Raw genomic sequence first — 14,032 nt, forward strand, 5'->3', positions numbered from 1 at the left:
TTCCACTTGAAATATCAACCCAAACAATACAATAGTGAGGAATTAAACCAAGGGAGAAAACACAATTTCTTTACCTAGAAACTTATAAAATTTCTAAAGTTGATTAAATGAGACCTTAATAAAAGCAGATACGTTAACATTGCAAAACTGTGAATGGCTTCCCAAGCTTATCTATGTGTTTTCTGTATTTATAGCCAATATTTCAGCAGAATTTGGGGGAGAACAGGGAACGTTGTCTAAATAGAACCTGAAAGCTTAAACATTCATACAAAGCCAGTATAATTTTGAGAAGGAAGACTGAAAAGGGAGAACCCACAAGACATTGAGACACAGTATAATAGCACAGTCATAAAAATAGTATAGAATTGGTGCAACAGCAGATAGGTCAATGAAATACAATGGAGCCACCACACACATTAATATATTAAGGGTAACTTTGCACATGACAATGACGGCATCATCACTAAAATGCCTAAATATAGACGTAAGGGTTTTAATCAAAGTTTCCTGGATTATGCTGTATAACAAACCGTCCCCAAAGTCTCCAGCAATGAACATTTTATTTCCCATTCACAAGTTTATGATCAGATAAGAGAACTCACACTCCACTGAGCCAAGGTAGTTGAACGGCCGTTTCTGACAGTGGTATGGTGAGGTCTATCCCTCTATAGGAGCATGCTGCAAGGGTGGGGTTAATAATTCTGCTTTGGCGGAGTGAGTGGATAATTGGGAACAATAATCTATCATAAGGAAACTATAAATAAAGTTGGTAGAAGAAAATGTAGAGAGATATTTTATGACACTGAAATGACTTTGAATGGGGGAGGAGTGTGAATCATAATGTGAAATACTGACAAGTTTGAATAAATCAAAAGTAAAACTTTCTGTTCAAAATAGAAAACGTTAGCTGATGTATAATGGATTGGGAAAGGAAATTAGCCTTATGTAAGGGATTATCTTCTGGAATATAACAAGAACTCCTGTAAATTACTGGTTTATAAACATCAAGAGAACAGGAATTCTGTTAGCTTCCTGCCTTGATCACTGTTGTATCTCCAGCACTCAGATAAGTGCCAGGCGATGTTGACATCTCCTTCCTGTTTATTCTCCCTTAAGATTTGCTTCCCATTCACCCCATCCTCCCAAACAGATGTCTTAATTTCCTATCGCTGCTATAACAAATTGCCACAAGTTAAGTGGCTTAACACAACACAAATTTATTCTCTAACTGTTCTGGAAGTCACAAGTCCAAAGTCAATCTTCCTGGCCTGACGTCAAGGTGTCAGTAGAGCTGGCTGTTTTTGGAGTCTCTCAGGGAGCCTCTCTCCTCACCCCTTCTAGCGTCTAGATGCCACCTACTTTCTTTGGCTCCTGGCTTCTTCCATCTTCAAAGGCATCAGCCTGGTGACATCACATCTCCTTCCTTGACTGCTTCTGCGCTCACATTGCCTTTCTGATTCTCCTGCTTCCCTCTCATCAGTGCTTGTGATTACATTGGGCCCCCAGATGATCCAGGATATTCGCCTCATCCCACAATCCTTAGTCACATCTGCAGTATTCCTTTTGCCACGTAAGGAGACAAGGTGACAAGTTCCAAGGATTGGAGCGTGAACTTGGGGAGCAGGGCATTAATCAGCATTCCACACCAGGGTTTCTCAACATTGGCACTATGGACATGTTGGCTGGAGACCTCTTTGTTGTGGTGGCACTGGTAGCTATTTAGCAGCGTCCCTGCCTTCTGCCCCTTAGATGCCAATAGCACTCCCATTCCCCTAGATGTGACCAACTGTCCCCAAAAGTGCAAAACCGCCCTGGTTGAGAATCACTACGTCACACTTTTCTGGTGATTATTAAGTAAAGCTTATGTAATCATGTCAGTTCTGCATAGGTTGCTTTATTTGCTCCCCCCCCCCCCACCCATTACTTGCAAAATAATATCCATACTTCTTTGCATCTCATATTAGATTTTTCATGATCTTGGTTTGCTAACTTCTTTGGGCCCCAACAGCCCTCACTCCCTGACCTCTTTCCATCAGGTATTCTTAACTGTTCCCATAATATGACATTCTCTCACACCCCCTGGCTTCGAAAATAGCTTCTTCCCCATCTGCCTGAAAATCCCCTTCTCCTATTCTTCCCCTTCTCCTATTCCTCCTCAAAATGTAGCTGGAATGTCTGGAATCCCAGTCCCCTTAGGATGTCTTTTTGTGGTGCTAGGAGTTACCTGTTAGAGACCTGGTACTTGCTTCCTCTTTTCCCTGCACTAGTCTGGGAGCTGCTTAGATCTCTGACTTTTATCTGTACCTGTGGATCCAGCATCTTTCCTGCAACATATGAGGTGCCCAGTGATCCGGGTTTTTTTTTTTAAGTTTATTTATTTATTTTGAGAGAAAAAGTGGGGAGCGGGGATGGGGCGGAGAGAGGGGCAAGGAGAATCCTAAGCGGGCTCCTTCCTGTTAGTGCAGAGCCCAATGCGGGGCTCGAACTCACAAACCGTGAGATCATGACCTAAATTGAAACCCAGAGTTGTTTGGGTTTTTTTTAATTAAAAAAATTTTTTTTAATGTTTAATTTTTTTTGAGTGTGTGTGAAAGAGTGTGTGTGCAAGGAGGGGATGGGCAGAGGGAGAGAGATACAGAACCTGAAGGAGGCTCCCGGTTCTGAGCTGTCAGCACAGAGCCTGACGCAGGGCTTGAGCTCATGAACCATGAGATCATGACTTGAGCTGAAGTCAGGCACTTAACCGACTGAGCCACCCAGGTGCCCCACCCAGTGATTGTTTTTTGAATGAATGAGTAAATGGTGCATTTCATGCCTCACGGGGGATACATTCTCTGGTGGCTGAGGCTGATATTAAGATGCCTCAAGATATTACCAAAAAAATAAATAAATAAATAACTCGCTGTTCTATTTCAAAATAAAAAAGAAATCACTCCGATCCTGTATCATGGAAGGAGTCACAAAGGGATTATTTTGGCTTCTGTGACTGTTTAATAACTATTTAGTTATTAATTTCCTCCAAATCAAGTTCATGCATAGAAACTACCTCTGCTTACTTATGCTTAAATTACAAAATAAATGAGAAAAAATCCCTTCCATGGAGAATTTTGCAAAACACCACAATCCTGGATTTCCCAACACTGTGAGTAGACTAGGTAATGTCAGGGTGGTTTCGTGTATCACCTAGGAGGCCATGGTCGATTCTGCAGTTTAGATTGTGACTTTGCTGGCAGAAAACAGCCGCCTGGCACCTCCAGCCTTCACAGTGGAACAAAATCCACCACTCTGCAAAGTCTCAACATTTGGTATGTGCTTCCAACAGCAAAACTGTCAAAACGGTTTCTGTTGCTGTGCGTTTTATTATTCTTCTGGTAGTCTAATGTTAAAAGTTTCTCTTAATGGGTGGAAACTGGAGACTCTTTAGTAAATACCACCAAAACACCTGCACGTAATGTTCACTAATGACTGTTTCCTCTATTCAGGGCTTAGATTAAGAGGATGTTGAGAGAGGATGGATGTTATCTTTCTATCTGTTAAATATATTCAGGTAATTTATGTAAAACACAGAAATCAAAGAAATTTCCCCCTTGCTACATTTTTATCATTCCACCTAAAAATCTGCCCACAGGCTTTGTCAAGAGAGGGCTAAAAACAAATTTTCACTATCCAAAATATGTCAAAACTTAATATGCTAAAGGAAGGTTTTTTAAAATTGTCTTTAATGCCTGTGTAAGGCTAACTAAAAGGTTGCTTTTCCCCTAAAACACCATTTCTCAAGTCATTGCTAAAAATATTTGGTTGAAGGCCAGTGTAATATAATTGATGTTGCTGAAAATATTTGGCTAAGACCATGGCTTGCCTGGTTGAATCCCAACTCTGTGGCCTTGAACAAATTACCTAACCTCTCTGTGCCAGTTCCTTCATTTGTAAAATGAAGATAAGAATAGTACTCATCTCAGAGGATTATCGTGAGGATCAAAAGAGTCTGCAGAACACTTTGAGCACTGCCTGGCACGTAGAAGCCCTAAATAAATATCTGCGATTATTGTTAGTGAAAACAGAGGGATTCTGAACTAAGGACTCTTCAAGGCATTATGAACTCAGCAGTATATGAGCATCTGCCCACCTACTGTGAGCAATTGTGACCCATCTATTTGTCAATGAGGAATAAATGAGCAAATAAGGGCTCCAAACTGCAGAGCCTTGTCTTCTCCATGGTCGGAATGGAGTTTTGAATTTCAGTTTTAAGAAATAAGTATGGTGAATTCGTGGGCTTGGGGTCCCTACACCGGCTCAAAGGTGTCATGGCTGCCCATATCCCAGGAAAATGAATTCTGCTTTTCAATTGTCCTGGGTTCTCCACGTGGCTGAGGAGAGGAATCTTTCCAGTGTTATCTGCCACTACTCCCCTCCCTGACAATTTCTGCTTTAATCATTGTGTCTCAAATACATCACCTGTTTTTCTGTATTCCTGTTACTTAAAATTCTCTTAATTGACCTTTCTACTTGCCTAGGGCTCTCCTTCTTGAAGGATGGGCTCAGACCCCATCTCTTCTCTGAACATGTTCCACAGTATCTTACTTCTTTTTTTTTTTAATGTTCATTTATTTTTGAGAGAGAGAGAGAGAAAGAGAGAGAGAAAGAGACAGAGTGTGAGCAGGAGAGGGGGAGAGAGAGAAGGAGACACAGAATCTGAAGCAGGCTCCAGGCTTTGAGCTGTCAGCACAGAGCCCCACGCAGGGCTCGAACTCACAGACCATGACATCCTGACCTGAACTGAAGTCCGACGCTCAACCGACTGAGCCACCCAGCCGCCCCCAGAGTATCTTAGTTCTGAGTGATGTGTCCCTTCAATGAATTTCCTTAGCATCTAAGTCCTTTGTTGTACATGAGATCTCTTTTCCTTTTATGGTTTTTAAATGTCAGTATCTCTAACCACATTGTAATTTTTTGTGTGCAAAGGCTTCTCTACATCCCTTCTTACCGCACAGCCTGACTCAGTGTCTCCTACGGAGCAAGGATTAAGTATGTTTTTATTAGTGAAAATCTTTGCAAGTAAAATTCATGTTTCTTTTCAGCCCCTCTCCATCTCCTTTTGGTGATTCCTTACCCTTTTCAACACATTCTCCACTAATGCCATGGACCCATGTGGTATGTAGTAGCCACTTGAGGTCTTGGAGAAAGCTATCTTTTCCAACGTTTTAGACATTTTTATTTCATTTACGCTCACCTGCGGTGTTAGTGAAAAGAATATTGGTATCAGAGTCAGAAAACGTTTCATTTCTGTATCTTTCTTGGTCCCTAATGTCACCGTGCAAAATAACCACTGGTTTAAAACTCAACTTCTTTATCTATAAACTACTAATATTATCTATCCTGACTATCACACAGGGCTATTGTGAAGATAAATACACACAAATGAATGAACACAAGTGACTGCACATGTGGTTGGTCTGATTTCCTCAAGGATGCATCAAGATTCTTGGCTTGTTGATCTAATAAAGAAAATATGCCGGGGCGCGTGGGTGGCTCAGTCGGTTGGGCGTCCGACTTCGGCTCAGGTCATGATCTCGCGGTCCGTGAGTTCGAGCCCCGCCTCGGGCTCTGTGCTGACAGCTCAGAGCCTGGAGCCTGTTTCAGATTCTATGTCTCCCTCTTCCTCTGACCCTCCCCTGTTCATGCTCTCTCTCTCTGTCTGTCTCAAAAATAAATAAATGTTAAAAAAAATTTTTTTTAAAAGAAAATATGCCATAGGGTAATGATGTATTACCTAGTTTTGTTGATGTTGATTTCTAACAAGGACTTCTGAAAACATAAAACCTCAATTCATGAGAATGACACTAAAGATATAAGGAAAGGTATTTGGGGACAGAAAAGTCCAGTATTTTCATTTATAAGTTAATAATGATAATCCAATTCAACAAATATTTGTTGAATGTCTATTCTGTGCAAAAGGGCATCCTGGGTGTTATAAGAAGTATCAACAGGACACCCACTCTACTGTCTTCAAGGACAAAACTAGTAGGAGACTTGTAGGTACCCAATTAACTTTAACACAAGGGAAGTTAGGTACAATCTGTGGAAGAACCAACTTCAAAAGACAAGAGATTAGTTCTGACCATACCTGGAAGATTTTTTAGAGGAGATGCATTCAACTAGGACTTCAAAGTTGGGCGGATTTCAGTGAGCTGGGTTGAAGAGTTCAAAGGGGAATAAAAGGTATGGGGCGCCTGGGTACCTCAGTAGGTTGAGTGTCTGTTTTGTTTTGTTTTGTTTTTTAAGTTTATTTATTCATTTATGAGAGCGAGAGAGTGTGCATCAGTGGAGGAGGGGCAGAGAGAGAGAGAGAGAGAGATTGAGAGAGGGAATACCAAGCACAGAACCTGATGCGGGGCTCAAACTCATGAGCAGAAACCTGAGTCAGAAACCAAGAGTCAGATGCTTAACCGACTGAACCACCCAGGTGTCCCGAGTGTCTGGTTTTTTATTTGGCTTAGATCATGATCCCAGGGTCATGGCATCAATCCTTTCTGTGGGCTCTGTGCTGTGCTTGGAGCCTGCTTGAGATTCTCTCTCTCTGTCTCTGCCTCTCTTCCCTGCTCACTCACTCTTTCTAAAATTTAAAAAAAAAAAAAAAAATGTAAGAATAACAGCATGAGCCAAGAAACAAAAAGTACAGAAAATACTCTAGGAGTAGCAAGTCGAATTTATCTTAATTCCTTCAATTTGTAGAGTGTCTTCTATTTCTCAAAGTGCTTTCGTATGTGATGTTTGAGAATTAGAACAATCATGTGGATGTTTATAGTAAAGTTGTATTTTATTTTACCTATGAAGAAAGTGAGGTTTAAAGAAAACAAATGATTTTTATGAAGTCATCAGTGAATAAATCCTGCTTAAGAAGATTACTCTGATAAGAATGTGACAGGGTAAGTGCAGGAAGGATGGCCCTTAGGAGGTTCCTGACAGTTTTGAGAGAAACACTGTAAACCAAGGTTGGTTTGTTTGCAGTGGTGAAGCAGCTCTTTATAGTTACTGCAGATGCACCACCATGTGATTTTACTGTTCTTTTTAATTTTTTAAATGTTTATTTATTCTGGAGATAGAGAGACAGAGACAGAGTGAGCAGGGGAGGGACAGAGAGAGAGGGAGCCACAGAATCCAAAGCAGGCTCCAGGCTCTGAGCTGTCAGCACAGAGCCTGGTGTGGGGCTTGAACCCACGAACTGTGAGATCATGACCTAAGCCCAAGTCGGACGTTTTACCTACTGAGCCACCCAGGTGCCCCTTCCCCACCCCCCACCCCCGATTTGGAAGGATAAGAGAGAAGCATCAAAAGACTCAGAGGCTAGTCATGTATAAACAAAATATGGCTTGGCTGTTTGGGGCACATCAGTGACGTCTCTTTGTATTTTCAGTGTTCCTGCCCAACTCTTACTGAGCTCTGTGGGGAATGGTAAACTTAATTCTAACTAAAGATTATATTTGATCTAAATGTGCACCCAGCACAACCTACAGAGAAATGAGAAGTCCATGATGGAGCATTCAGATTAATGATCATTGCGATGGTTTTAAAATATGTTCACAAATTATTTAATACTCCTCCCTTCAAGAGATAAAGCTTCATTCCCCACCTCTAAACCCTTATGGGCCATACTGACTGACGGGATTCTAAGGAATAGAAATCGTGAAGGTTGTGTCACCTCGGAGACTAGGTAATAAAGATCCTCGCAAGCTTTCTCCCTGGCTTTTCTTGTAGATCACACCTCCGGGGGAACCTGGCTGCCACGTCAGGAGGACAGCCAGGCAACCCTCAGAAGATGAGAAACCAAGGCCTCCTGTTAATAGCTGCTCAAGTGAGCCACCTCAGAAGTGGATTTTCCAGCTAAAGTCAAGCCTTTGATGATGGCAGCTTTGGCCAACGTCTTCACTGCAAATGCTTGAGAAACTCGGAGGCGGAACCAACCAGCCAGACCACTGTCCAATTCCAGACCCGCAGAAACTTTGACATAACAAATGGGATAATTTACAAGGTAGCAATAAATAGTTAATGAAAAGGGAGAAGCAGATAAGCAAATAGCACGTTCCTGCACCAAAGGGGCAGAGATGATGACTGAATTTGGCCTGTAATGAACAGGATTCTTTCTTGATTATTCAGTAACTGGACCTAGAAGAGTAAACACAATTAAACAAGGGACTAACGTACAAAGAATCTTGAAGGTGATCACGCTACCTTGACCACTAATCTCTCCCCACAAAGAAAAAGGTTGAATGCTTCTCAAATGTTTGAATTCAAGTCTCTAATATATATTCTTCTGGTTTAAGTGCAGCACAGTGATAGGCTTATTGAATCACACACAAAGTAACATTTTGTTTTAATGCGCTGTATTTTAATTTTCAAAAAAGATTTAAGATTTTTCATTATTTACAAAATTGTATGGAGCCATTAGCTTCATGTATTTACATGGAAGATCTTCGTATAAATTTGAAAAGCTATGCATTGCCCTCATATTTGTATAGATCCCTGGCTTTTACAAAGTGATTTCATATGGCATTCATGCAGCAACCCATAACAGGGTTGATGAATTTGGGTACAACTTACTTAGCTTAGCCATCTAAAAAATGAAAGGGTTTTTAATATGAGACACTAAAATATATTTAGTATATAAAGCCACATTTTCGAAAGCATGCTAACTTTATCCGAGAAAAAATACAAGCTGCTTGTTCTAAAAACCCTCCTCCTTACCCACATCTGAAGAGGGCATACAAAAACTAAAGCCTGCAAGGCTGTGACGACCTTGAATTTTAGAGCAGACTAAGAGGACAAGGTCACAAAATATGCGTGTATGGAGTAGTTCAAGGACAAGAGCAAAAACCTCAAAACAAAAAGTTGGAGTTTCTGAGGTCCCAGTTGCCTGGGCTCTTAGAGTTTAGCGGCGTTGGGTGGGCTTGGTGCACCCTGGACGGGGAGGGGCCTGGCAGAGCTGAGCGCCGCGGGGCCGGGGCGGAGCAAGGCGGATCTCAGGGGGCGTGACGGGGGCGGGCACGGGGCGGGGCCTGGCGGATCTCGGCGGGCGTGACAGGGGCGGGACCAAGCGGGCTTGGGCGGGGCCGGATGCGCGGGAGATTTGAACTTCCTCTCTGCGCCCGCGAGGGCCCGCGCAGAGCTTGAGGTGCACAGCGGCTTTCTCCGCAGGGCCCTGCAGCTAGTGAGCCACAGTGCCGACCGGGAGATGGTGGAAGGACCAGGCTGTACTCTAAATGGAGAGAAAATTCGGGCGCGAGTGCGCCCGGGCCAGGCGGTGACGGACTTGCGGGGAAGCGCCCTGCAGAGCCTGGGTGTGGTCTCTTCCCAGGTGAGCCGTTAATATAATTTGGTATGGGGCCAGCAGGGGGAAATGGCATAAAGACCCCATTAGGTTTCCAGGGCCCAAAGTGTCATCTCTTTGCTCTGGAACAGACTCGCTGGGGCTCCGCGTTTCCCAGACTTTAACTTGATTTTGCTGGTGGAAGGCCGTGCTCGCGCGCCTGCGTAGTAGGGACTACTGGACCGCTGCGCGAAGGCTACCAGAGAGAGATGCCCAGGCAAGAAATGATGGAGATGTTTCATTAAGAATCACCTTAACTTTTTACCACCCTCCAAAAGATGGTCTCCGTATAGTTATAGGTGCGTTTTCTGCTGTTAGTATTATCAGATCTCTACATTTTTTTCGCGTGGTTAAAACAATAAGCTTCTAGCACGAAACTCTCGCTTCTCGCTTGCCTGCTATTCTGCAGTTGAGAAGTGTATCACAACTTCCATATAATTCTAAAATTGCGTATAGAAAATTTAGCCCTGACCCTCCCACTCAACTTAATATTGCCATCTAATGAAGGGGCTGTGAAACCCAATTCTGGTTCCCTTAAGTGAATTTCTTTCTTTTTCAAATAACTTGTAGCACAGCTTCTGGCCACTCAAGGCATTCATTGCAGATGGTGTGATATTCATTTGGTAAGAATTTATAACTTGTACTAAAAATATTCTGATTAAGCCGTCATGCTTTAAAAGCCCTTTAGATGTGTGGATGATTGTATTTCACGGATGTATGCAATATTATAGTGCAGGGGCGCCTGGGTGGCTCAGTTGGTTAAGCGGCCGACTTCGGCTCAGGTCATGATCTCACGGTCTGTGAGTTCGAGCCCCGCATCGGGCTCTGTGCTGACAGCTCAGAGCCTGGAGCCTGTTTCAGATTCTGTGTCTCCCTCTCTCTGACCCTCCCCTGTTCATGCTCTATCTCTGTCTGTCTCAAAAATAAATAAACGTTAAAAAAAAAAAAAAACTTTTAAAAAAAAATATTATAGTGCACTTCAATTTCTCCTGCAAAGCTTCCTCCTAGCCTTTGGTCCAGGAAGAAAAGTTGCTTGCTATGAAATTAGCATACGCTTACAACCTGAAAGAAATGAGGCTCTCGGTCTGGGGAAATACATTTTCAAACTTGGAAAAAGAATAAGTTTTGTATGTTCTTCCATTTGTCCTTGTATTTTATTCCTTTTAACTTTATACGTCCTTAAGTGCTCCGCATTAAGCATTAAGTGCTCTTATTGTTTTTAGTGTAGTGTTTCTCAAAATCATGTCAGGGTAACTCGGGTTGATCTTGGGTGAACTCTCAGTAATATCAAGGTTTATAAAAATCACGCATTCCACAAAATTCTGAATATGAAAATCACCTGAGGAACAAAAACAAATGTTTCCCCTTGTGGAGCCTACACTTTAGTTGGGAAGATACACGGACAGTCGTTAAGGAAGCACATAAATATAAATTGGTAAATTCCCTGAGGGCTTTCTTGCATGGTTTTGTAAGAGCTCAAGAAAGTCAGGAAAGGCTTGGGCGGGGAAGTACAATTACACTCAGGTGTGGAAGTTTGGCAGGGAGAACAACTTCAGGCAGAGCGTTCGCAAAGGAAGAGAGCTTCAGACATTTGAGAGATTGGAAGAAAGCCATTGTGACTGGAAAAGGGAGAAAGAGCTAGAAGGAAGGCCATTTGAGATAAAACAGAGTTGGAGTTGCTGGGCAGGAGCCAGACCATGGAGATGTTCGTAGACTTGGTTAGGGACTTTATATTTATCTTAGGAGTAATGGCGGTCTTGAGTGTGGTGAGATCCACTCACACTTTGGAAAGATCACTCAACCTTGAAAAGGAAAAACGAAAGACTGGAGGAAAGCCCAAGTAGATCCTGCAGCCTCCCTTAGGAGAGGGCCACAGGAATCCAGGGGCGGGGGGTTGCTGGTGGTAGAGGTGAAGAGGAAGGGACAGAGTCGCTATTTCACAAGGCAGTAACATGAATTGTGTATGGGTATCATGATTTACATATTCAACAGTAATGTATTTCATGTTAGGTTTTATGCTAGCTCCTGGGGATGCAAAGACGAGTAAGATAAAGTTCCTGCTGTGAGAATCCAACTTAATGTTTTAAATAGATATCACCTCATTGGTATTTAGGCCAAAATAGCATCAACATTTCCTTTAAGTTTGTTGTGATTATCTCTAGTGGCAAGGCATAAAGTGCCTTTGAAGAACGTTTACGTTTCATGTAGCTGAGAGAAATAATAACCCTATGATTCTACAGTTGAGGGATGTGAGATTCAGAGTGAGTTTAATTAAATGGCACAAGATCACATGACTGGTAAGGGGTTGAACCTCAGGGTTTGATCTCCCTCTTTCCCTCCACAGCTGATTCTCTTAGCTCTAGCTTTTCTCGGTTGTAAAAGATTCAGTAGGGAAAGTGTCCAATTCAGCGGCAGGAACACCATATTTCTTAAAATGTAGTACTGACTAATTAAACTAGGAAAGTGAGACCTTGGGTTTTTGGTGGCATCTACCCACAATTTTTAGTTTTGTTTAATTATCGATTTACCTACGCTGATAATTCTCTTCTGAGGGCTTCCTGTCCTACATCCAGATCGAACAAAAGAGTGCAGCCTGATACTATAACACGAATGCTTCATGAATTGTTGGGCATTTGTTAACATCAGTTGGCAGCAATATGAAATAAGCGATACCTCTTAAAAAGCTGTGCACTTAAAGCTGTTAAACGTATCTTGACATAAGGCGGTGTTAAAAATTGGAATACATCATTATGATTGGGATCAGGAATCTGGTTTGATGGGAGCTGGATTTGAAAATTAATATGGAATTAATGATAATCTCTTTGTGGTTATTGGGAGAGTTGTAAATATTTTGCCATCGTTTCACTTGCTGGGCCTTTGATCACATAATAATAGCAACAATAATAATCTTTATCAACATCAAAAGTCTCTTGCATTTTAGAGGGTTGTTGGATCCATGGGAAATTTAATCAAAACGTGGTAGGTTGTCCCCACACTTCCAGAATGCTCATTACCATTACAGATGATCCCACGTTTCCCAGGCATTGGTGGCATGGAATTAAAGGTATTAAAGGTATTCAGATGCTACCAGTTTTCGCAAGGCAGAGTTTAAAAATAAATTAACAACCGCCTTGTGTATTCTTTACATTGTACTAAACATGCGAAAATACAAAGGAGAGTTAAATATTAACCGGGCATTTAAAATAATGGGCATTTAAAAGAATTCAGATAATCGTTGTACTGAAAAACCACCCCCAACCCCCCACCTATGTAGCTACTGCCATTTTGAACCAGTTAAGCCTGTCGTATGATGTTCCCTCCTCCTTGCTTCGGTTTGGAGTTCACAGAGAACACACTTTAATGTGTGTCTCCTTGTGACAGCCCATCCTCATTTTGAAGAAGAAAGCCTAGCCATACAAGATCTCAGCATCTGCAATTCGTGTATGCATTATATTATTTTTCTGAATTTTGATCCACTGTCTTGTCAGCATAAAATTAGGCGACTGTATAAGCATGTTGCATAAAAACTGTGCTGGAGCTCCTGGAACCGTATGGTAAGAAACAGTGTTGGAATATCAACGACCATTTCTGCTTGACGAGCTGTGAAGAGTCAATCCTCCGATTTTAATTGTTGGGTGGGTACAATATTTTAGTGAAATCGGTATGTAATCTGCATATGTTTTTAATCTCCTTTCCAGAAACTGGATCTGAAACCCAGTTTATTTGCAAGCATTCCTTTCATTTGAAACGTGATCCTCTGGCTGTTCTGTCACTCCTTATGATTTGATACATGTATTCAGTATGCTGGCGAATGTTCATCTTTTAGTGTCCTTCACAGTGTTGTGAAGAGAGTAGGCATTTAGTAAACATTTACATGGATGGAGAAGAGCAAAGTTTTGAATAGTCCAAAATGCATAAGGATTTAAAACTAAATTTAGTTCGGAATCTTTCGTTATGAGTATGTGTATCTTGTTATGTTCGTTACTTGGAAATTCCTACCACAAGAAAATACTGGAGACGTTGACTAAAAGATTTCCTTCTTCCTTTTGTTCATAGTGGGGAGAAAAGAAATCATAGCTCGTTTTATTGTCATTGTATGAAGGGATGAGCTAATCCACAGAGATTCATTTCCTGGCTAGACGAGCTTATTCCTTTAAGTCCAAAAGGGTTTTAAATTTTTTATAGAACATGCAACGTAATACTTAGCTGGCCGGGGAGATACCATGATCGGGAACATGCATGATATGATTCCTTACCTTAAGTGCATACTAATGGTTCCTTAATGACTGAGGATCATTATTATCAGCATATTCAGCATTATGTGGAATCATGGAATCAAAGATAATGGAGAACAGGTAACAATCTTACAGGTGAGCAGGCTAAGGAAGGTGACTGTGACCATTGTGGCTTAATCAGTGCAATTCGACACTGGAGTATTTGGTTTGATGTAGAGAAAAGAATATCTGACCATCTTGATTTTTGAATTCTAGCTCTTTTGTTACTTCCTCCTATAGACATGCTTATACTGAAACCTTTGCTTATTTGGTCAGGTTTAGATGAGAGGATGCATGAAACTCTTAGTGTCTAACAAAGTAATCTTAGATGCCCTGGTAAATATCCTGGTAAATGTTTGCTCCTTTTTTTTTTTTTTTTTTTTTTTTTAAATGT

At 41.6% G+C, this 14,032-nt stretch overlaps 1 protein-coding gene across 3 annotated transcripts in view; it reads left to right on the plus strand.

The window, feature by feature from the left end:
- The window catches only part of NEIL3 (nei like DNA glycosylase 3), a 97,850-nt gene that overhangs the window by 34,418 nt on the left and 49,400 nt on the right, over positions 1–14,032 (plus strand). The window contains exon 4 of one of the 3 annotated variants that reach the window (XM_042934222.1): positions 9,193–9,352. In XM_042934222.1, coding sequence (XP_042790156.1) covers positions 9,230–9,352 — 123 coding nt within the window. In that variant the 5' untranslated portion in view covers positions 9,193–9,229. Of the gene's footprint in view, positions 1–9,150; positions 9,353–9,618; positions 9,664–14,032 lie in introns of those variants that run through there. The other 2 variants (XM_042934221.1, XM_042934224.1) reach the window with 2 other exon arrangements.

The sequence above is a fragment of the Panthera leo genome, chromosome B1, assembly GCF_018350215.1.
Source record: "Panthera leo isolate Ple1 chromosome B1, P.leo_Ple1_pat1.1, whole genome shotgun sequence".
In the NCBI taxonomy this organism is placed as follows: domain Eukaryota; kingdom Metazoa; phylum Chordata; class Mammalia; order Carnivora; family Felidae; genus Panthera; species Panthera leo.